This window comes from Staurois parvus, unplaced genomic scaffold, assembly GCF_062004578.1.
Source record: "Staurois parvus isolate SC_StPar_1 unplaced genomic scaffold, SC_StPar_1.0 ptg000172l, whole genome shotgun sequence".
NCBI classification, from domain to species: Eukaryota; Metazoa; Chordata; class Amphibia; order Anura; family Ranidae; genus Staurois; species Staurois parvus.
Window position 1 is genome coordinate 10,219,665 of NW_028317968.1, and position 23,255 is coordinate 10,242,919.

The window sequence follows — 23,255 nt, forward strand, 5'->3', positions numbered from 1 at the left end:
AAAAACCAACAGGGCTTAACAGCCAAGTTGCCTGAAAGACTTTACGACCCCAGCAGGCATCAACCGAGGCCCAAGCATCCACCTGGTAACACTTAACAGAAGACCAGATGGAAACCTTGCAGATACAAGAAATAAAAGCTTGATGCTGAAAATCCCCAAAAGTACTAAGTTATCTAGTGGAGTGCACTTTGACAGGGGAAACTTCCTGAGGTCATAAGCTTCAATGATGAGCCGTCAAATAAATTTGGTGATAGTGGAATGAAAAGCAGACCTTCAGAGAGCTGTAGCTTAGAGATAGACTCAAACAGAACGAAACACAGCCAGACAATTGGAAGCAAATTTCCTTAGCATGCCTTGGAACAGGACAGAGATGGTAGAATGTCCTGGTAAAGGCAGAAAAAAGCATCCTGGGAAGAAAAGAAACCTTGGGCCTCAAAACAATCTTGTCTGTGTGAAGTACAATAAGGGGCATGTTACAAGTTAAGTCTGTCAACTCACAGACTCACCTTGCAGAAGTGAAGGCCAAGAGGTGACTGACCCTTGAGGGTGCTTAAGGTCAAAATATCAATCTAGACCAGCAACTGTAGAAACCTACTGGTAGAAATAAAAGTAAACAAAAGGTTTTCTCTCTTAGTGGGGAGAAGGTGTCTGCTCTCATAGGACACATAAAAACTGAAGAGTCTTACTGTGCTGTCCTTATCGCTATTGTTTACCTGTGTAATATCCTGAAGGCAACAACAAAACCATATGTAACTGAATACTTCTCCTGTGTTCCTTAATTAATGATTAAGAAATGCAAAACCCTAACAATTTATATGGTTCTTGTGCTTCTACCAGTCAGGAGCCCAAAGCTGCACTTAAATACAAGTCACTCCTGTACTACGTATACAAGAGACAATAGTTTAAAAGGACAACTTCACTTTTAAAACAGCAGACGCCTCCTCTGATGTTTACATCCTTTACCCAAAACTTGTCTGGCGCTGTGTGCACCTATGCAGTAAGTCCACATAGACTTTAATGTTTGTATACACCTAGCTTCTCAAATGCAGGAGTATGGCCTCAGCTTTGTGGTCAGTAAAAGGTTTAAGTTAAAAGGACTAGAACCAGGTATTTTTTAGTTGTACTGCTGATAACAGTAAGAAGGCAGATTTGTAATATGGCTTGTGGTCCCTGCATAAGTTAACTAGAATTAGAAGACTGGAAAGATTTATGAGGCTGCCAGATAACTCTCCTTATATTTGCATTATCCTTTCATATTCTTTTGGTCTAAGAAACAGACAATTTTAATAACTGCAATATCAAGCTGGACAGTAGGATTTTTCTTTCCTGACAGAATTCTTAACTTTTTATAAGACAAATATTTATACACACCAAAAGCGGTTTAAAGGGAGGCTCCACTTTACGGGCTAAAAGATCTTCCCAGCTGATGTGCCTAAAAAATGGGTGAGCCTGAAAAACACATTGCAAATATGAACACAGTGTATGGTATAACTTAAATATTAATTATGTATAACACATTTCTTGAATATTCTTTAGAATGATTGTTGTAACATATTCACAATTACTACCATTTGCATCGTAAATGATTTGTCATTCCCTAAATTCAGTTAATGTCAATCCTAGAACTCAAAACTTTCTACTCCTCCCCACATTAATACCTCAAATATCGGAAAACATGTTTTTACCTAGGATTACCCTGTTTTGTGCATGCAAATTAGCTTATTTATAACTTCTACATTACAAAGTTGATGCCTTACCAGGTCCTAGTTGTTCCTAAATGCTGATGTCAACAGTTCAAGGTGTATCTAATTGATCAATTGTTGCTTATATTTCAAGCCGCATAAAATACTACAATTTTTGGGAACCATAGTACAGGAATACCTCCTTTCCTCTCAAGAATATGATACATACAGGGACGTTTTCAGAGAATGGATACTCTCTTTAACCGATTCCTCTCCAGAGCAATTTTCACATTTTTTTCACATGCTATAATCTGCATTTTCATTCAAAAAATTAGATTGCAAGGGACAGAATATACCTGAGGGTTGAGATGCCTAGTTTCTCACTAGCCGAAATGTGCCTTCCAGGTGATATGGTAGATCCTACGGGAGGTTGAGTAAAGTGGGAATGAAAGTTAGAAATGCACCCATCCTTTAAGACCTGGGTTTCAACAGCCATACTGTTAAAACCTGCAACCGGAAAGCAGGATGGAACAAGGAGTCTTGTGACAGGAGGTCTTATGTTGTTTGAAAGAGGCCAAGGCTTGATTGCCAGGCTTCTCTGTACCAAGTTCTACTGGGCCATCGAAAACTGTTCTCCTGGGCCATCGAAAACTGTTCTCCTGGGCCATCGAAAACTGTTCTTCCTCAATCTTGCACAGTACTCAAGGAAGAACACTCATGCACCAGTCTGAACATAAAAGGAATCACCAGAGCATCCACCTTTAGAGCCAGAGGATCTCTGGACTTGGCCACAATCCCAGCCAATTTGGAGGCCATGATGTACACATCTGGTGTACCCTCATTTCTGAAAGAGGATCAGATCAGAAAGATCTCCAGATGGAGATCGCCTAAAGACACTAGCAAAAAACTGGAGTCCGATGGGGTGGGAATATAAGAGAATGCATTTGGGGCATTCCCATCAAAGCTTTTGCCATGGTCCAATCACCTGAAGGGTACAGGATACAGTCAATTGATTATAGCTACAAGCAGTGTGTCCTGTACTGCAGCGTTTTTCAACCACTGTGCCGCGGCACACTAGTGTGCCGTGAGATATTGTCTGGTGTGCCGTGGGAAAAATTGCAATTTCATCCGTAACATGTGGCCTCGGCTCACAAATAGACCAATCATTAGAACAGCAATGGGCAAACTACGGCCCGGCGGACCTTTTAATCCGGCCCGCGGCGTGTGATACTGTCAGGATGATCTGTCCCCCTCGACGTATCTGCGCATGTGCCGGAGATCGCCGATCGGCTGCTAATGCCTGAAACTGGCACATGCGCAGATACGTCGAGGGGGACAGATCCTCATAGGTGACAGATTTTCATGCTACACCGGAACGGCGAGAGGAACGCGTGGAGCAAAGGTAAGTGAATTGACACAGGGGGGGCTTGGGGACTTAATATGGGGGATGAATTACTATGGGGGATGAATTACTATAGGGGGGATAAATTACTATAGGGGGGATGAATTACTATAGGGGGGATGAATTACTATAGGGGGGATGAATTACTATAGGGGGGATGAATTACTATAGGGGGGATGAATTACTATATGGGGGATGAATTACTATAGGGGGGATGAATTACTATAGGGGGGATGAATTACTATGGGGGGGATGAATTACTATGGGGGGGATGAATTACTATGGGGGATGAATTACTATATGGGGGATGATTTCTATTCAAGAGAATTACTTTATATATAGTCAATATAGGCACAGAGGTAAAGTTTTTTAACATTTTCTAATGGTGGTGTGCCTCGTGATTTTTTTCATGAAAAAAGTGTGCCTTGCACAAAAAAGGTTGAAAAACACTGCTGTACTGTACAATGGAGATAAAACATTTCTAAGAGGGTCAGTTTCTCCACCTCTCCTATGATGCATAAACTAAATAGCAGAGCTCTTCTGGGTTCCCAAAAAGGACAGCTGAGTGAAGCAGCATTCAAGGACACCGCGTCCTTGATTAGAGCTGCACAAGTGCCGTGGAGGCATCAGAGTGTAATGAGGACATCTGGGGTCCAAAAACACCCCCGGTATCTCCATAAAGAGTATGTGTTACACAAACAGGATCGCATAGATCGCTTATTAGCCCCCTGTAATAGCAATCAAGTAAAAAAAAAAAAAAAAAAAAAAAAAAAACACATGCATAAGGAAAGATATATTATAAAATGTTAAGAAAGTTAGTATTTTTGGTTTACCTGTAAAATTCTTTGCTTGGTGTACCATCACAAGACACTGAAGAGTTCATTTACATGACTGTTTGGATTATGCTGCCACCTTCAGGTGAATGAACAGGCATAACCACTGCAAGCTCAGCCAGGCTTCACTTCTGTAGCAAGCAATGAGAAATTCAGATACATAAGGGGAATGAGCTCTTGGCCCTGTGATGTACAACAAGAAAAAGATTTTATGAGTAAACCAAAAATCCTAATTTCTTTGTACATCACAGGACAAAGAAGTTCATGTCAAAGACTACTTGGGATGTCTTAAAGAACTGAAGATGAGGGATAAGCAACACAGCAGCAAAGACAAAACATCCTCAACTCAGAAACAGAACGGAGGTGGGGGAGGGGGAATCTAACTATAAAACTTCAGAAACTTTTGCCCAAAACCGGCATCCACTGAGGCAAAACAACACTTTGACAGAACTTTGGAAACGTGTAAAGAGAAGACCAGGTAACATCCTTAAAAACTTGAACAGACGTTTTATGCTGAATAGCCCAGTGAATACGGACACTCCTGGTAAAAAGGAACCTTGCTTTTCATACAAAAGGCCAAAAAAAATAGGCCGCTGACTCCACCTAGAAAAGTGAATCAAGAAGCAGCCTGACACTTGCAAGGACTCACAGGCAAAACAAAAAGGAGATCAGATTGTCAAAACAAAGCTTTAAACTTCAGATAAACAACTTTAGACTTCTTAGCAAATAGCTTGATCATCATCCAAAGACATCCTTTTACTTAGGACAAAAAAATGGCAACACAATGTCCTGATTCAGGTGGAACAAAGAAACCACCTTAGGTAGGACAGAGGACCAAGGCATCATCACCATCCTATCCTGGTAGAGAATCGGGAAAGGGCAGCCAATTATGAAACCCACTACCGGAAAGGAAACCTTGAGCATAAGGATTGGCAAAGAAATTTCAAAGGGAAAAGCCTACAAAATGGACAAGACCAAGTTAAAGCGGAGCTCCACCCAAAAGGGGAAGATTTGCTTTAAGGACTGGTGCCCCCGCACCCAATTAAGGATTGGCACCTTTGGGGAGTGGGTACCCAAAATGGACAGGTACCCACTCCCACTTTGGTTGCCTAGGGCGATTGGAAGCGGAAATTGTCCTCCCCTCTCCCTCCCTGTATGCTTCTGGGACATGTGACAGAGCAAATATCAGCCACTTGATTGAACAGCAAGGACATTTCACAGTCAGACTGGGGAAAAGCAAAGATGTGCCCCACAATGTACTGTTGGGGATGAAAATCAAAAGCCTCACACCAGGAGAAATAAGCCTTACATGTGTAATGGTATACCTTCCTGGTGGTTGCCTTTCTAGCCTTAAAGGAGGGTAGGAAATACAAGATCAAAAAACACCTCTGTGCGTCAGGGCTTAGGCTGCAACACACATGCCATCACTAGCCAGTAACTCTAAAACAGGATGGAAAATCAAACCCTGCAAAAGCAAATCTGGCCAAACTGGAAGAATCCAAAGCTCGTCTAAAGAGAGATTTATGATGTTGGCAGAACACTTTTTCTTGTCCAAGCCAGTGTGACCAGATTCACCAAAATCCCCTACACCCTTATCCTGCGCAACAAGCGATGAGGAAGAAGCTGAAGTGGAAGAAAGGCATAACTTAGGAAAACCTGATCCCAAAGGAGTCACAAGGGGAATCAAACTACAAACATCTGACGATACCTGGTTAGGGACACACATGTCCACTTTATTTCTGAATCTGGATGTAAAGAGATCCACATCTGGCATCCCCCAGCGCAGACAATCTCTACGAACACCTCTGGGTGAAGAGCCCATTCTCCCCGATTCAGCTACCGAATGCTGAAAAAGTTTGCTTACTGTTCCACACCTGGAACACGCACAGCACAGAAGGCCCGAAAATGAAGTTCTGCCCGAAAATGAAGTTCTGCCCAAGATAAGATCAGGCCCTGCACAACAGCTAGTCCTTCCTTGATAGCTGATAAATGGTGCAGGATAGCATCTGTCATCAAGACCATCCAATTCATCTGAAAGGTTTCCTGGTGCCCAGCATCTGCATGGATATTCACCATCTCAGAGCTGACCTAGTCTTGGGAGTCAGAGGCAGACAGGATATTGAGCTGCAGGGCTGTGGAGTGAAATGTGACATCAAAGTGAACTGCATCAAAGGCAACTACCATCTTCCCCAGCACCTTCATGCATGACCCAACAAGTGCAATGACCACTTGCGACAGCAGTCTTTCCAAGGCTGAAAAGAAAACCACTCTTTGTGGATCCAAAGATACATAAAAATCAGTGAAACTTCAGTTTGCTGGCCTCTAGAAAACAGCACTGCAAACCTCTGACTACCCGAGTCATGAATGTCAACAGACTTCCCCAAACTAGCATAAGTGTTGACACCCCTTCATTGTGAGGTGGATTTGGGGTCTGGGTTTTTCTTAGAAAACTGGGATGGGGGATTCTGCTTAAGAGCTCAAGGCTGGTTTGCTTACAAAAGAAACTCCTCTAGAACTCTGAAAGCATCATCACCTTCTCCTTATTCTTTTGGGGTAATAACATTCTTTTGCCCAAAGTCACCTGCTGGAAGGAGGCATCCTAAGATGGTCCAAAAAAGCTTTTGCCCTCAAGGGCCTGCCATGAGCCGATTCTTCCAGAGAAGTTCTGCCGACTAACATTGAGACATAGGATCCTTCCCATCTAGGCAAACTTAATGCTCCTACAAAGTTTTTCAAGAGCTGGAAAATGGGAGGATCGTCAGGGCCCGATTCTCTGAAACAAAGAACAGGCTTTAAGGGCTTGGCAAACCCCCATCACAGGCTGCAGAGCCACTACTACCTGATAGGATGCCTTATAGGGAGGTCACTAACCTCTTATCCAAGGCATATTTAAAGACCAGGACCCCATCCAATGGAACCATCAGGGTCCTACTCAAGCATAAAATAGCTGGGTCCAGAGCCGGAGAACTTCCTTTTCTTATACAGTCCTCCACGGAGTACTGATGAGCAAACTGCTTTTTGGTGAAAACACTTTCTTCTGGTAAGCAGAATTGGCCGACATCACTTCCTATGAATTAGGGTGCACTGGGAAAAAAAGACTAATGATTTTTTGGCAACTGCAAAGATCCAAAACCAGACAAATCCGAGAGTGGCAGCCTGTCAGTGTGCCAAACTTTGTCAGGAAGCTTACAGTGGTATTATATGCCTGAGACAGCCCTGGATCCTGGGAGGAACCAGACGGAGGATTAACAGTCCTCCCCAGCTTCTACCTCTTACTGCAACATTTTCTTTGACGCTTCATTCTTCCTCAAAAGGTAGAGGGGAAGGAGGACACCCACGTTTATATCTCGGGCATTATAAGCCAGTGACAACCTAGAGCAGTGGTCGGCAAGCCGCGGCTCGCGAGCCACATGCGGCTCTTTACACACTTTAATGCGGCACTTCTGCCTCCTCTCGGGCGGCCGCCCCAAAAGTCAGGACTCTGCAGCTAGCCCAGCAATGGGCAAAATACGGCCCGGGGGAACCTTTTAATCCGGCCCGCGGAGCGTGATCCAAAAAAAAAAAAAACAGCCAGGGCAGCGCGCTCAAATGCAATGATTGGCCAGTCTCGCTGCCACTCACATCCTGATAGCCAGTGATTGGCTGTCAGGATGTATGTAGGCGGGGCAGCGTGACGAACGTGAGAGGAGCTAGGCTCCTCTCACAGTCCGCCCTGAAGACCGGAATGACGCGGGAACACGGTGAGAAGAACGCGCGGAGCAAAGGTAAGTGAATTGACACAGGGGGGACTTGGCTTACTACTTGGGGGGGAATAGTACTATGGGGGATGAATTAATATGGGGGATGAATTACTATAGGGGGGATGAATTACTATAGGGGGGATGAATTACTATATGGGGGATGAATTACTATATGGGGGATGAATTGCTATAAAAACTTATTGAAACTAAAAACAGTGTATCCTATGTATTTTCAGTTTTAAAAATGTGGCTCTCAAAATAAATTTCAATCGTGGTTTTGGCGAGATTTGGCTCAGTTGAAAAAAAAAGGTTGCCCACCACTGACCTAGAGAATGACTACGCTGTCCAGATATGGCTGCAAAGAATTCCTCCCTTGACACAAATTAAATGGAGGACTGTGCCTCCAGAACAGAGGAAATACCAGATAAGAGCAGCATTTCAAAGTTAATCTGTCTCTTTGCAAAGTTATTGCAGGGATCATCTGTAAAGAGAGCTTACCCTGTTGGAATTTGGGAGCCCATCCCATTCCCCCCCACCACATAGCCTGCACAAGGCCATGGCTTCCTGAGGGTTAAATAGTCCTATGAACCCCAGATGGAGTGGCCAGCTGAGAGGAGTATTAGCTGAAGCCATAACATGTGGCAGTCAATACCTGTAGATGTCTCAATACTTGCTGTGGGTTGCAAAACCAGTGACTGCTATGTGCAGGGTTTGAAGGTAGAATGGGGCTAAGCTCCCTTAAGTTTTGGTGAGATTGGACAGGATTCCAACTCTGAGTAGCTCAAAAAAACAGCATGTACATGTTACTGTGGGGCACAGGGCCAGCTGAAAATGCACACACCTGCACCGGAACACCCTTTATGCACTCTGTCACCACAATGTTGCCTCATAGGGAAAAATCATTGCAAACTCCCCAGTACAAAGACCCTGCATGAGGGACTTCCATATTGCTCCAATATAAGCAAAGGCACTCACCATGTCAATAGCTGCAGGGCCAGCAGACCCAGTCCACCTTTTCGCTCTGCTGAGGCTCTGAACTCAGCATTTGAGAGCTCGCTCCTTTGATGGTGGGAATACACAGTAACAGCTGTGAGTCTGTTAGCAACGTCCAAGCAACAAACCAGGACAGGGATATGCAATCTACGTTTTTCAGCCAGGCTTCATGAGGTACGTAAATGCTCTACACCTATAGCAAGGGCATTATCATACTCTGGTCAAAGCTGCACAATTTGTTTTTATCTACTCCCCTTATTTGCATAGACAGTTTTTTGGTAAAGGTGAACTATACCTTTAGGGAAAAGTAACAACTTCTGTCTAGTAGTCGGGTTATGTAGTTATTTTCTATATGAAAACAATGCTGAGCGATATCATGTATACATTTAAAACCAGAAAGAGAGATGGGTTTATGAGGTAGAGCAAAGAACTTCTGTTTTCAATACCGTATTTAGCACAGGAAAGTAATAGGCAGGACAAGTAACTTGGAAAGCAAGGTTTTCTGACCATGTGCAATCCAAGCTGACACTTCAGTTTTCAAAGCAGCTGCAGACAAAAATCTTCATGTATGTTACCTTATAACGCAGAAACAAGTGAACACAGACACAAAGCATGAAAATGTGACAAGTAAATATGGCAGACTAAAGTGAACACAAGCTAGCAATTTTACAATACAGCAGTATTAAAATTATTACATTTCCTAGATGTGACGGCTGCATTCGTTTTCTTTTCTAGGCTTTATTCTATTTTCATTTGGTGATCTGGCCAGCTAGGCCTTGTTTGGACTTGTGGTTGGGGGGCAGCAAAAATGTGCAGTTGAACTGCATTTCTTTGGCTTCAATTTAATAGTGTATTTAAATCTCCTAGTACAGCCAACCCCCACAACTGACAATGCTGCTGTTTGAAGGTGCCCGCTATGCTTATTCATCCAGAGAGGGGGATCTAATACAGAAGTGTGTTACTGGCCAGATCACCAGGTGAAAACAGACAGAAGAAAAGAAGTCTAAAAAAAGAAAACTAATGCAGCCACAATATATTCCATTTTTGGTTTTGAGTTTAATACTGCTTTAATCAAATATTAGAGAGAAAGGGACAGTGTTAAACTTACCTGTACATCCCCAGCATCTGCAGCTCCTGCTCCAAGACGAGAGGCAGCATTTCTTTTTAGCAGCTGAGGAAAGAATGAAAACGAACACACATCTATGCCACAAACTTATTAATTAAAAAGGCTTATATAAAAGTAATAGTGGGAAGAAGAGTGCTGTCTTTTATAGTAATCGAAATGCGCCCCCAAATAAAAAAAAAAAAAGGGCTGGCTGCTATGGATTTACGCTGCTCCAACATTGTCTTACTGAATAAGTCGGTAGACCAACCACACAGCTACACGCCTTTTCCTGTTCAATACATTTTTATTGATTTGACTTTAAAGAACACATATCATGCTCTACAGTTGCTCTCTTTTATCATATACAACTGCTGAAACATGCAAATAAACAAGTTTTTTGTACTTTAAAATCTGCCCACACAACATGTTGCTTTTATGTTCATCTCCTCTCAACTCCCCCAAGAATGTTTGTGGTGCAAGATATTTGGCTGAGGTGACTGCTGTATCAGTGCTTAACAGCTGTATCTGTGTAATGGTTATCTACATATGCAGCTATAGGAAAGGGGGCAGTGGTTCCACATCCTTTGTGGTCTACATGTGCAGCTATAGGAAAGGGGGCAGTGGTTCCGCATCCTTTGTGGTCTACATGTGCAGCTATAGGAAAGGGGGCAGTGGTTCCGCATCCTTTGTGGTCTACATGTGCAGCTATAGGAAAGGGGGCAGTGGTTCCGCATCCTTTGTGGTCTACATGTGCAGCTATAGGAAAGGGGGAAGTGTTTCTGCATCCTTTGTGGTCTACATGTGCAGCTATAGGAAAGGGGGCAGTGGTTCCGCATCCTTTGTGGTCTACATGTGCAGCTATAGGAAAGGGGGCAGTGGTTCCGCATCCTTTGTGGTCTACATGTGCAGCTATAGGAAAGGGGGCAGTGGTTCCGCATCCTTTGTGGTCTACATGTGCAGCTATAGGAAAGGGGGAAGTGTTTCTGCATCCTTTTTGGTCACAGATCAAAAAGGAAAAAGAAGAAAGTGAAACAGAGAAAATAAAAATAGGAAAACAGGGAAGGGGCTGGACAAATATTGATAGGTACAAGAAGGAAGGACCAGGGGTTAGAAAGGAGCTTCAGAATCTCATGTATAATCTAGTATAGTTTCCAGGTTCACAATTTATATTAGTGAGGACAGTTTGAAGTTCTAGGGTAGCTACACAGATTGAGTGACACTCTGCTTATACTCAAAGAAGGCTAGTGTAGGTTTCCAACAGCTTTGGCTACATACCTTTTTAAGTAAATCCCTGGCTTCTTGTGTGAGGTAGGGGGGTAAGTTTAGTTTACACTTTAGGATTTTGTCAATGGTCTTTTTTCTGTTTTCACCAGTAAAAGGTGGCTGCAAAAACAAGAAGAAAAAAAATACAAAAAAATACAAAAACAATTCTTACATTTTTTTTAAGGCAAAATTAAATTCTGAAACTACACAACCATATTAATTTTGTATAAGTAATAGTTGAACATTCCTTGGAAATGAATTCAAAATACAGAAGATTAACCACTTGCCCTCCAGAAGATTTACCCCCCCCCCCCCCCCCCGACCAGACCACTATTTGCGATACGGCACTGCGTTACTTTAACTGACAATTGCAGGGTCAACACTGTACATAAATGAAATTTATGTAATTTTTTCCCCCCACAAATAGAGCTTTCTTTCGGTGGTATTTGATCACCTGTGCGGTTTTTTAGTTTTTGCGCTATAAACAAAAGACCGACAAAAAAAACAAACAAAACAAAAATAATTTTTACTTTTTACTGTAAAACATATCCAATAGAAAATAACATTTCTTCATAAATTTAGGCCAAAATGTATTCTGCTACATGTTGGCGGTAAAAAATCCTAATACGTGTAAATTAATTGGTTTACGTGAAAGTTATAGCGTCTACAAATCGTGGTATATTTACTGGAATTTTTTTTTTTATACTACTAATGGCAGTGATCAGCAACTTGTAGCAGGACTGTGGTGGAGGGGGGTGGGCATTCTGACACTGCTAATAAAAAGCACTGACACTGAGCTAATAACACTGGGCAGGAAGGGGCAAACATCAGGTGCAATAAAAGGGTTAACAGTGTGCAGTGTTTTACTAGGGAGGCATGCTGTTTTGTAGCTCTCTGCTATGCAGAGATACAAAATAGCATGTCCATGCTTACAGGCGAGAGACCGGTGTTGTTTTAATACAGGCCTCTCTCCTGTCAGCTTTCCTCGATCGCCGAGTATCGGCTGGGACCCAGTGATTGATATTTCTAGCCGCCAATAGTGGCACAGGTAGGGCAGCGCACGTGCCCTACTCGGAAATGCAAAACGCGCGCGTGTGTGTATATACACACACATATATATATATATATATAAATATATATATATATATATATATATATATATATATATATATATATACATACACACACATATACATACATGTGATTTTGAGCTGCCCTGCCACCCTGTACCGATATTTCTTCTATAGGACAGAGGGCAAGTGGTTAAAATTAACAGATATTTACTGTGCCAAATCTTTGACAAAATTTAGATAATGAAAATGTTTTAACTACCCGAATTTATTAGCATTTTAAACTAGAATAATGAAATAAAAAGCACAGAAAATCAGTTATGAACAAGAAAATAAACCTACTGCTCCAGTTAGCATGTCATACATGAGGGCTCCCAAACTCCACCAATCAACTGCTCGATTATGTCCACTTCTCATTAAAATTTCAGGAGCCCTAAAAACAACATAAAAAAAAAAAGAGAAAACCAAAACTTCATAGACTGCAAACACTATGGAGTTTATTTTGAATTTTCATATAAGAGTCCAAATGAATCTAGGTTAGAAAAATGTATAATTCTTGGGTGAGTAAAAAACTTGAAAGCTGTGTGAATACATTTATAAATAGACCCCTATGTATCAGCCAAAAAGTATATAACCTGGCTCCCAGAAGTATCTAATGTTGCAACAGTTCACTTAAAGCATATCTAATGCCAAAAAGGTTTTCCCTTTTTAAGTTTTACATAAAGTGAATGATAAATGGTGAACCCATGTCAGGTTGTCATGTGTTATCTATATTCACACTGACAAGATTCTCTGGTACCTCAGCTTAGAAAGCGTGTAGGAAGATGGGACAAAGCACTACAAATATGTAAATTTTGTCACCCGGGGAGAGAAGAAAAAAAAAAAAAAAAAAGCCAGTGGAAAAAAAAAATTGTTTTTTTTCTTTTAAGGGATTTATGTTTTAATTACTGATGTAGATGATTTATACAGTATGTACCTTTAAAGTTTTTAAAGGGGATCTTCACCCTGTATACAAAAATGTACAGTCCTGTAGCTGCTGACTTTAAAAAAAAAAAAAAAAAACCCACACACTTACCTGTCCCAGGATCCAGCAATGTCCTCACCCTACCTGACTCTTTGCCAGTCTTCGGCATCTTAACTGTGGGCAGCTGACTCCCAGTGGCTTAACAAAAGGCTGCCCGCTGCACCCCACACGAATGGTCCCTCCAGTCTCCTGGCACCTGTGCCATGTCCCCCAAGAGGCTGCGAGGAAGGAGGCAAGGGCCGGACTTCTGCTCAGATCGCCTAGGCCAGGGGTCTGCAACCTTTAAGACATAAAGAGCCACTTGGACCCGTTTCCGAGAGGGAAAAAAAGACTGGGAGCCGCAAAACCATTGCAACATTTAAAACAAATCCGACACTGCATATATTGCAAAAAACGCTCTGGTCATGAAGGGGGTTTAAGGGCCCAGTAAGCAAAGGGTTAATCAGGGCCACAGTGTATCGTCATAATCACAATCATAGCCTTAGGTCAGTGGTGGGCAACCTTTTTTTTCGACTGAGCCAAATCTCGCCAAAACCACGATTGAAATTTATTTTGAGAGAAACATTTTTAAAACTGAAAATACATCCCCCATATAGTAATTCATCCCCCATATAGTAATTCATCCCCCATATAGTAATTCATCCCCCATATAGTAATTCATCCCCCATAGTAATTCATCCCCCCTATAGTAATTCATCCCCCCTATAGTAATTCATCCCCCCTATAGTAATTCATCCCCCCTATAGTAATTCATCCCCCCTATAGTAATTCATCCCCCCTATAGTAATTCATCCCCCCTATAGTAATTCATCCCCCCTATAGTAATTCATCCCCCATATAGTAATTCATCCCCCATATAGTAATTCATCCCCCATAGTAATTCATCCCCCCTATAGTAATTCATCCCCCCTATAGTAATTCATCCCCCCTATAGTAATTCATCCCCCCTATAGTAATTCATCCCTCATATAGTAATTCATCCCCCATATAGTAATTCATCCCCCATAGTAATTCATCCCCCCTATAGTAATTCATCCCCCCTATAGTAATTCATCCCCCGTAGTAATTCGTCCCCCATAGTAATTCGTCCCCCATAGTAATTCATCCCCCATAGTAATTCATCCCCCATAGTAATTCATCCCCCATATAGTAATTCATCCCCCCTATAGTAATTCATCCCCCCTATAGTAATTCATCCCTCATATAGTAATTCATCCCCCATAGTAATTCATTCCCCCATATAGTAATTCATCCCCCATAGTAATTCATCCCCCCTATAGTAATTCATCCCCCATAGTAATTCATCCCCCCTATAGTAATTCATCCCCCCTATAGTAATTCATCCCCCCTATAGTAATTCGTCCCCCGTAGTAATTCGTCCCCCATAGTAATTCGTCCCCCATAGTAATTCGTCCCCCATAGTAATTCGTCCCCCATAGTAATTCGTCCCCCATATAGTAATTCATCCCCCATATAGTAATTCATCCCCCATATAGTAATTCATCCCCCATATAGTAATTCATCCCCCATAGTAATTCATCCCCCCTATAGTAATTCATCCCCCCTATAGTAATTCATCCCCCCTATAGTAATTCATCCCCCATAGTAATTCATCCCCCCTATAGTAATTCATCCCCCCTATAGTAATTCATCCCCCATATAGTAATTCATCCCCCGTAGTAATTCATCCCCCCTATAGTAATTAAACCCCCCTATAGTAATTCATCCCCCATAGTAATTCATTCCCCATATTGTGTGAATTCACTTACCTTTGCTCCGCGCGTTCCTCTTGCTGGGTTCCCGCGCCGTTCTGGTCTTCAGGGCGGACTGTGAGAGGAGAGAAGTTCGTCACGCTGCCCCGCCTACATCCGGGCTGCCCCGCCTACATCCTGACAGCCAATGTTTGCCAGCGGGCGCCCGGCACACAGGAGATCTGCATTAAAAGAGCCGCGGCTTGCCGACCCTATTGCCTGTCACCTGGTGGGCAGTGTGCTCCGGAGCCGCAGGAAAGGTGAAAAAGAGCCGCATGCGGCTCCGGAGCCGCGGGTTGCCGACACCCGGCCTAGGCTGTTGGGAGTGGAAGTGGGAACCTGTAAAAATCAGGTTGCCCCCGGCCCCACAATATAGGAGAGGGAGAGGAGGAAAAGCAGAACTTGCCCTTTTGAGTGAAGTTCCACTTTAGGTTTTCAAGTTTTAACCTCTGAAATATGCAATGCAGCAACATTAAAAAACTCAAAGCTTGACTCACATGTACTCAATTGTCCCACAAAAAGTATGAGTGACTGTGCCATCATGAATGGATTCCTTACAAAGGCCAAAGTCTGTTAATTTCACATGCCCTACAAAAGAAAAACAAAAACAAAAAAAAAATTAAAAAAAAAAACACAGAAACTACTTGTAGCAGAAACAAAAACAGTTAAACTATAAATGCTGCCAAAAAACAGAACAGAGAAAGTAACTGCTTTGAATTTTTTAGAAACCACTAAAAACGTACATTAAAAGGCAGCTGACATTTTTACCAGACATGCATTAATATCTTTGAACAACAGTTAATGCATACTTGTATTACTCAAAACTCAATGTATATTTTTAAAAATTTGGAGAAGCTGAAAAGAATTCCAGAGAAAAAGCAGTAAAAAAACAAAAAAAACACTATTCAAAATTAGGTGCACTTCGACATAGAAACCAACCAGCTTCCAGGTTTTATTGCCAAAGCTTAATTGAACAAGCTGAGGGTAGAAGCCGATTAGCTACCATGCACAGGTGCACCAGATTCTGAGTTGCCCAGCTTTAGCAAATCCACCTATAGTAGGCCTCAATCATGGCAAATTCAAAAAAACTAAAACAGTTGGTGAAAGAACGGACAAGCATTCATCACTAAATTACAGGTCAATACCTAAATTTGTAACCCATGAAAAAAAGAGCATAAAACACAGTTTTAGACTGGGTTCACACTAATGTAGTACGGGATACCGTATGTAATTCGCACAGGAATCGCACTGCATTCCTGTGAGAATTACATGCAATATCTGTGCGGTGCAATTTGAGACATACATTTTGTATGGCTCAAATCGTATCGCATCCACACCAAAAAAAGGTGCTGAACCCTTTTTTACCCGCACCTGAACCTCATTGTATGGGTCTTCTCACCCATGCAATGTGAATTCTGGCAATTGCATTGCATTTTGCATTCTGTTTCGGCATGTCATTAATTTAACATTGTCACCTGCACCAGATTGCATGAACGCCATGAGATTGCAAAGTGGTGCGGGAAACGCACTGGATTCGCATCAACTCCCGCACTGCATCAGTGTGAACCCAGTGTGCTCTTACACGGACAAAAGAAAAATAAAACCCTATTTCTTGCTAGTACCATATACAGATACATTATTAGTCTAATTATAACTATAAACGCATAATTTTTCTTGTTCAGTCTGTGGGCCAAAAAAGAAATCTAACAAATTCCTCCAGCCACACCTAACAGGGTGGATAGCTGAATCTCTCCTTCCAGATACTGCATTCAGAAAGTTGCAGCACCCATGGCTATTTCAACATCCAAACAGTGACTGCATCTAAAAGGATGCAGTCACAGTTTGGTCAATAATTTCCCATCCTGCTCCTTGAATTTTTTAATTGAATCTTGTTGAACCAGGTGGTGCCATAGTGCGGTGTATGGCCCAGCTTAATCATATCTAGTTAGGCAATGAGACATAACAATTACCACCACAAAAACATTAGTCTCACATTCACACGGGCTGCTATTCTGCTTTAAAGTGTATCTAAAGGCAAACATTTTTTCAATTTGGATAAAGGAGGGTTATAATCCCAGTCTTTTTTTTTTTTGCCACCCGTGTCCGATTGGGAAGATTTCCCTTCACTTCCTGTCCCATAGCCAAAACAAGTGAGAGAAAATACCTTCAAGCTGAGGGAATCCCGAAGTCTCACCAGAACTAGTGTCCCCATTAGATTACCCCTCTATTAGTGTTCTGATGTCAAGCGAAAAAAAAAAAAAATTGACAGGTGTTATATATATATATATATTTATATTATACAGAATTTATATAGCGCCAACAGTTTGCTCAGCGCTTTACAATATAACGGGAGAAAATACAGCAACAATACAGTTCAATACAAGAGGGATAGGAGGGCCCTGCTCCTTAGAGCTTACAATCTATCTATCTAGTTTGCCTTTAGTCATATTTTAAAGGGCAAGTTCACTTTGTGTAACATGTTACAGATGCAGCAGGCTGTTGGCTTGTAGTTCTCAATGAATTACCAGGGCACTGTTGAGGGCTCTGGTAGTCCATGAATTATTCCTGTCAAGAATGTAACTGCATGCCCATATCGGATGTACGAGCAGACAGTCTGCTGAACGTGGGTGCAATGTGTTACAGGCTCCTGTGCATTTAATATTTTTTTATGTAAAGGTGAACTTATCCTTTAATGAGGATAAGCCAAATATGACATTATATTGCTGTAAAAGAAAACAAGTGCAGTTTACTGTGTTTCCACCTTGATGATTTAGCATGATGTTCTCTGGTTTCAGATCACGATATATTATTCCTTTTTGATGCAAATGTCCCAAAGCCATTGAGATCTCAGCCAAGTAAAAGCTGAAAATAAATATAAAATCATTAATGTAAAAAGCCAAGGTTTGTGAAAATCTAACAATTAGACATGGTAAATGTTTTTGTTTTGGTGACATTAACCACTTGCCCTCCTGAGGATTTACCCCTCTTAATGACCAGGCCTCTTTTTGCTACTCGGCACTGCACTAATTAAACTGATAATTGCGCAGTCATGCAATTCTGTACCCAAACTAAATCTATGTCATTTTTTTCACACAAATAGAGCTTTCTTTTGGTGGTATTTGAACACCTGTGCGCTTTTTATTTTTCGCGCTATAAACAAAAAAAGACTGAAAATTTTGAAAAAAAACAATATTTTTTACTTTCGGCTATAAAAAATAAATAATAAACTCAAAGTTAGTTATAAATTTAGATCAAAATGTATTCTGCTATATGTTTTTGGTAAAAAAAATCCCAATAAGTGTATATTGATTGCTTTGTGTGAAAGTTATAGCATCTACAAACTATGGGATAGATACTGCAATTTACGCCATTTTTTTGCTATACACCATTGCAACTGACAACTGCGCAGTCATACAATAGGGTACATAAATGAAACTTATGTCCTTTTTTTCACACAAATAGAGCTTGGTGGTATTTGATCACCTGTGCGCTTTTTATTTTTGATGCTATAAACAAAAAAATTATTATTTTTTTTATTAAAAACTATATTTTTTAATTTTTGTCATAAAAAAAATATCCAAAAAAACTAAAATTTCGTCATAAATGTAGGCCAAAATGTATTCTGCTAAATGTTTTTGGTTAAAAAAAATCTCAATTCGTGTATATTTATTGCTTTGTGTGAAAGTTATAGCATCTACAAACTATGGGATAGATAATGGAATTTACACAGCTTTTCCTTTCTGACTGTTCATCACATTTCTTGAGGTGCTAAAATACCAGGATAGTACAAACACCCCCAAATGACCCCTTTTCGGAAAGTAGACACCATAAGCTATCTGCTGAGAGGCATATTGAGTCCATGGAAGAGTTATTATTTTTCCACACGTTTTCGGAAAATTACAAAACATTTTTTTTTTTTTTTTTTTTTTTTACACAAAGTTGTCATTTAAATGATATATTTCTCACACAAGCCATGGGTATATGTGGAATTACACCCTAAAATACATTCTGCTACTTCTACAGAGTATGGGGATACCACATGTGAGACTTTTTGGGAGCCTATCCACGTACAGGAGCCTGAAATCCAGTGACCACTATGAAAGCCTGAAGGTGCGTAACTTCCTCATTTCACTTCCTCACTACCTATCACAGTTTCGAAGGCCCTGAAATGCCAGGATAGCACCAACCCCCCAAATGACCCCTTTTTGGAAAGTAGACACCCCAAGGAATTTAAAAAGAGGATTAGTGGGTATTTTGCAGATCTCAATTTTCTCACAAGCTTTTGAAATATATAAAAAAAGAAAAGAAAAAAGGTTTTTGTTTTTCTTCATTTTCCAAAAACTTGTGGCAACAAACGAGATCTGCAAAATACTCACTATGCTTCTTATCAAATTCCTTGGGGTGTCTACTTTCCAAAAAGTGGTTATTTGAGGGGGTTTGGTGCTATCCTGGCATTTCAGGGCCTCCGAAACTGTGATAGGTAGTCAGGAAGTGTAATGAGGAAATAAAGCCCTTTAAAAGCCTGAAGGTGTTTATTGGATTTTGGAGTCCTGTACTTGGCTAGACTGCCAAAACGTCTCTCACATGTGGTACCCCCATACTTGGGAGAAGTAGCAGAATGTATTTTGGGGAGTAATTCCACATATACCCATGGCATGTGTGAGCAATAAATCATTTAAGTGACAATTCTGTGCAAAAAACTACTTTTTTTGTTTATTTTTTTACCACAAGTTTTTGGAAGATGACATTCTTCTGTTGATTCAACATTCCTCTCAGCAAATAGTTTGGGGTGTCTACTTTCCAGAAAGGGGTCTTTTTGGGGGGTAGGGGTATTTTATGCCCAGCATTAGAAGTTTATGCCACACATCATTCACTCTTCTAACCACCTTAAGACTAAGCCTTTTCTGACACTTTTTGTTCACATGAAAAAAAAAAAATCTGTATTTTTTTCTAGGAAATTAATTTAAACCCCAAACATTATATATTTTTTTAAAGCAAACACCCTAGTGAATAATAAATATAAAAATAATAGTGGGTGCTGCAATTTTTTCTGTCACATAGTACTCGCACAGCAATTTTTCAAACGCAATCTTTTTTTAAAAAAATACACGATTTTTACTTTTAATGCACAAAAACACAATATATTGGCCAGTTATTTGGTAAAGTATAAAAATGATGGTATGCCGAGTAAATAGATATTGGGTATATATACCATGTTTTTTTTTTGTATGCAGCCTGTGGGCTGAATGAAAAAAAAGAGAAGAAATCTCTGCCCCCAAAAAAATAAAAAATTTGTGGTATGCCCACCATTAGAATATACCGCCCTGCATCCACCCACTTCTAATGGTGGGCACACATTAGGTCACACATTGCCACAAGCGCCAATTCCAAAATTGTACAAATGTTTAAATAGTGGAACGCTTGAATAAAAATTGTCCACGTATAAGTAGTACCCCATATGGAAAAAGGATGGCACAAAGTCCAAAACTATCTTGCCACTACTCCCCATGTAGTCTGGGCATCCAAGGGGCTCCATGTGACTATCTTTTCCCTCGTAAATCCGAAACTTATAAGTATAGCCTGTTGTCCTCTCACAGGTCTTCTACATCTTGACCCCATATCTGGCACGCTTGCTGGGGAGAAATTGTTTGAATGCAGGGCGGCCAGAAAAATTAATCAGGGACTCATCAACGCAGATTTTTTGCTGGGGAGTATAGACATCTGCAAATTTTTTACAAGGGGCTGAATGTGTAGCCGGTCAAATTCAGGGTCACCTCAAGGACGACAGAGTGTATTGTCGCTGAAATGCATAAAACACATTATACTCTCATATCTATGCCTGGCCATGGCAGCAGAGAACACGGCATATGATGAATCGGGTCTGTGGATCAATACAACCGCAATTCATTTTTTTTTTTTTAGTAATGCCCATGTTGAGGGTTAGGCACCAAAAACATATAAATTTGAAAACCGTAATGGCTTTCCATGTGAATGGTCTGGCAAGGTTTGAATTTGGGTTGGCGGCGATACATTGTTGTGCATATAAAATGCTTTGATCCATAATCAATGCATACAGATCTTCGTGAACAACAGCTCCAAAAAAATCAAGGGGAGGAGTTAAATTTGCTATTTCACTGGGCAGTGAATGAGGGAAGTACGGGTGCTGCAGAATTTGTGTGTTGCCAATCGGAAGGATACTAAGAGCTCTATGGACTTGTGTGGTGGTTGTGGGACAATATCTGTGCTCGCCACCTCACCAGCTTTTATTGCACTTATGGGACTCGCCACGTCACCAAGTGATACTGCAGTGCTGGTATTATGATTATTATTATACAGGATTTATATAGCGCCAACAGTTTGCTCAGCGCTTTACAATATAACGTGAGACAATGCAGCAACAATACAGTTCAATACAAGAGGGTTAGGAGGGCCTGATTCTAAGAGGTATGTGAAAGACCAGGATGTACTAGACCGCTGGTACTCGCCAGTTCACCAAAAGGTAGTGTGGCGCTAGTACTGGCACTCTGCTGCATACGAGAGTCATCAAAATTTACCGGCAAGTGCTAACCGAGATCAGGCCTACTGACACTGCAATTGCTGGGGGAGAAGGGGGGGGGGATAAGCGTAGGGGCTAAATGCAGGGGCTGATCCCACTAATGCTGCGTTTTTGGGGACGCTATACTATTGTAAATGCTGGTATAGTGCTGATCAAAGATATTGATCCGTTCAGACACTATACTAGCAATGAAGGTTTATTGTACATGAGCGTCTTCCTGGCAATCAAGGGGTTAAATGTGATTATTGGTGTACTGACTTGCAATCTGACGCCATCTGGGAGGGGCCGCGAATCACCTGTGTATATATGTGATTTTGCACACCTGTGCTGTCCTGTAGCAGTATTTCTACTATAGGGCGGTCAGGAAGCGGTTACATAAGTGGTTTGTGTTACGGCGCTGCGTTACTTTAAACTGACAATTGCACGGTCATGCAATGCTGCACCAAAATTAAATTTACATCTTTTTTGCCCCCACAAATTGGGCTCTCTTTTGGTGGTTTTTGATCGCATGTGCGGTTTTTATTTTTTGCGCTATAAAAAAAAAAGGCCGACAATTTTGAGAAAAAGAACAATATTTTGGACTTTTTGCTATAAAACATATCCAGTAAAAAAAATTTAAAATCAAATTTAGTCATACATTTCGGCCAAAATGTATTCTGCGACATGTCTGCTCAAAACAAATCCCAATATGTGTAAATTAATTGGTTTACATGAAAGTTATAGCGTCTACAAATGGCGGTATAGATACTGGATATTTAATTTTTTTTATACTAATAGCGGTAATCAGCGACTTACGGCGGGACCGCGGCGGACATTCTGACACTGGGGGGAGGGTGATGGGGGGGGAACTAACTTGGGGTCACTGACATCCCCAGTGACACCAATACAGTGATCAGTGCAGAAAAAAAACACTGACACTGTACAAATGGCACTGGGGAGGAAGGGAGTTAACTTCTGGAGACAAAGGGTTAACTATGTGAGGGGATTGTTTTACTAGGGGGCTGGGGTGTGTGCTTCTCTATTACACACTGTCCCGGAAGGCGGTGACCAGCGATCCCGGAACAGTGAGCTGAAAGCTGACAGGGAATAGAGCTCTATTGAAAACAACGCAGCCTTCCTCCCTGTCAGTGATTGCCGGCAATCGCCGAGCTCCGGCGGGTAATCACCAGCCGGGACCCGATGATTGACGTTCGCAGCCGCAATCGGTGCCGCGGGCACGGCGGGCATGCGCCCCCTACCCCGGAATGCAGGATCACGTATATATACGTGATCCTGTGCACAGGGGCCGCCCTGTAGCAGTATATGTACTGTGGGTGGTCCCCTAGTGGTTAAAGAAATAAAGCCATGTCATTTGCTAAACCTTTTTACATATTTTTATGTCAACTGTTTTCGAAGGCAGTTTCTGTGAATAAGAATTGTTTACGACATTCCTAGCTGCACTCTATGCTCTGATCTGATATATAGTGCAACAAAACTGGGGCTAATGACTACAGACTGCTATTTATACATACAGTCAAAACACCTAGTTTTATGTGTAATTCATTAATCAAGATTAACCAAGATTTTCCCTGTGTGCTTCGGCAGATGCCCAAAATCTGGAACCTTTAATGAATGTTTGGTGGTACTGCCCAGCTGAACCCACACACCCTTTGTCCAAATTATAAAAATACATAGCAATTATCCTAGATCACCAACCACCCTTCGAGTCCTGTAAAGCATTGCTTAACAAAAAGAAAAAAAAAATATGGGGCCATCTCCAACAATCCGTTTCAAGGTCTAAAATTTACCTTCATCGTGACCCAACAAGTCATTGCTAAATCTTGGAAATCTCTCACC

At 41.3% G+C, this 23,255-nt stretch overlaps 1 protein-coding gene across 1 annotated transcript in view; it reads right to left on the minus strand.

Annotated features, from left to right (window-relative positions):
• RPS6KB1 (ribosomal protein S6 kinase B1) overlaps positions 1-23,255 on the minus strand; it is a 62,768-nt gene that overhangs the window by 10,928 nt on the left and 28,585 nt on the right. The window contains exons 7-12 of the mRNA XM_089676651.1: positions 17,625-17,725; positions 15,361-15,451; positions 12,431-12,521; positions 11,031-11,138; positions 9,759-9,821; positions 1,372-1,449 (exon numbers count right to left, since the gene is read on the minus strand). Of these exons, the coding sequence (XP_089532777.1) occupies positions 1,372-1,449; positions 9,759-9,821; positions 11,031-11,138; positions 12,431-12,521; positions 15,361-15,451; positions 17,625-17,725 (532 nt within the window). The remainder of the gene's footprint in view (positions 1-1,371; positions 1,450-9,758; positions 9,822-11,030; positions 11,139-12,430; positions 12,522-15,360; positions 15,452-17,624; positions 17,726-23,255) is intronic.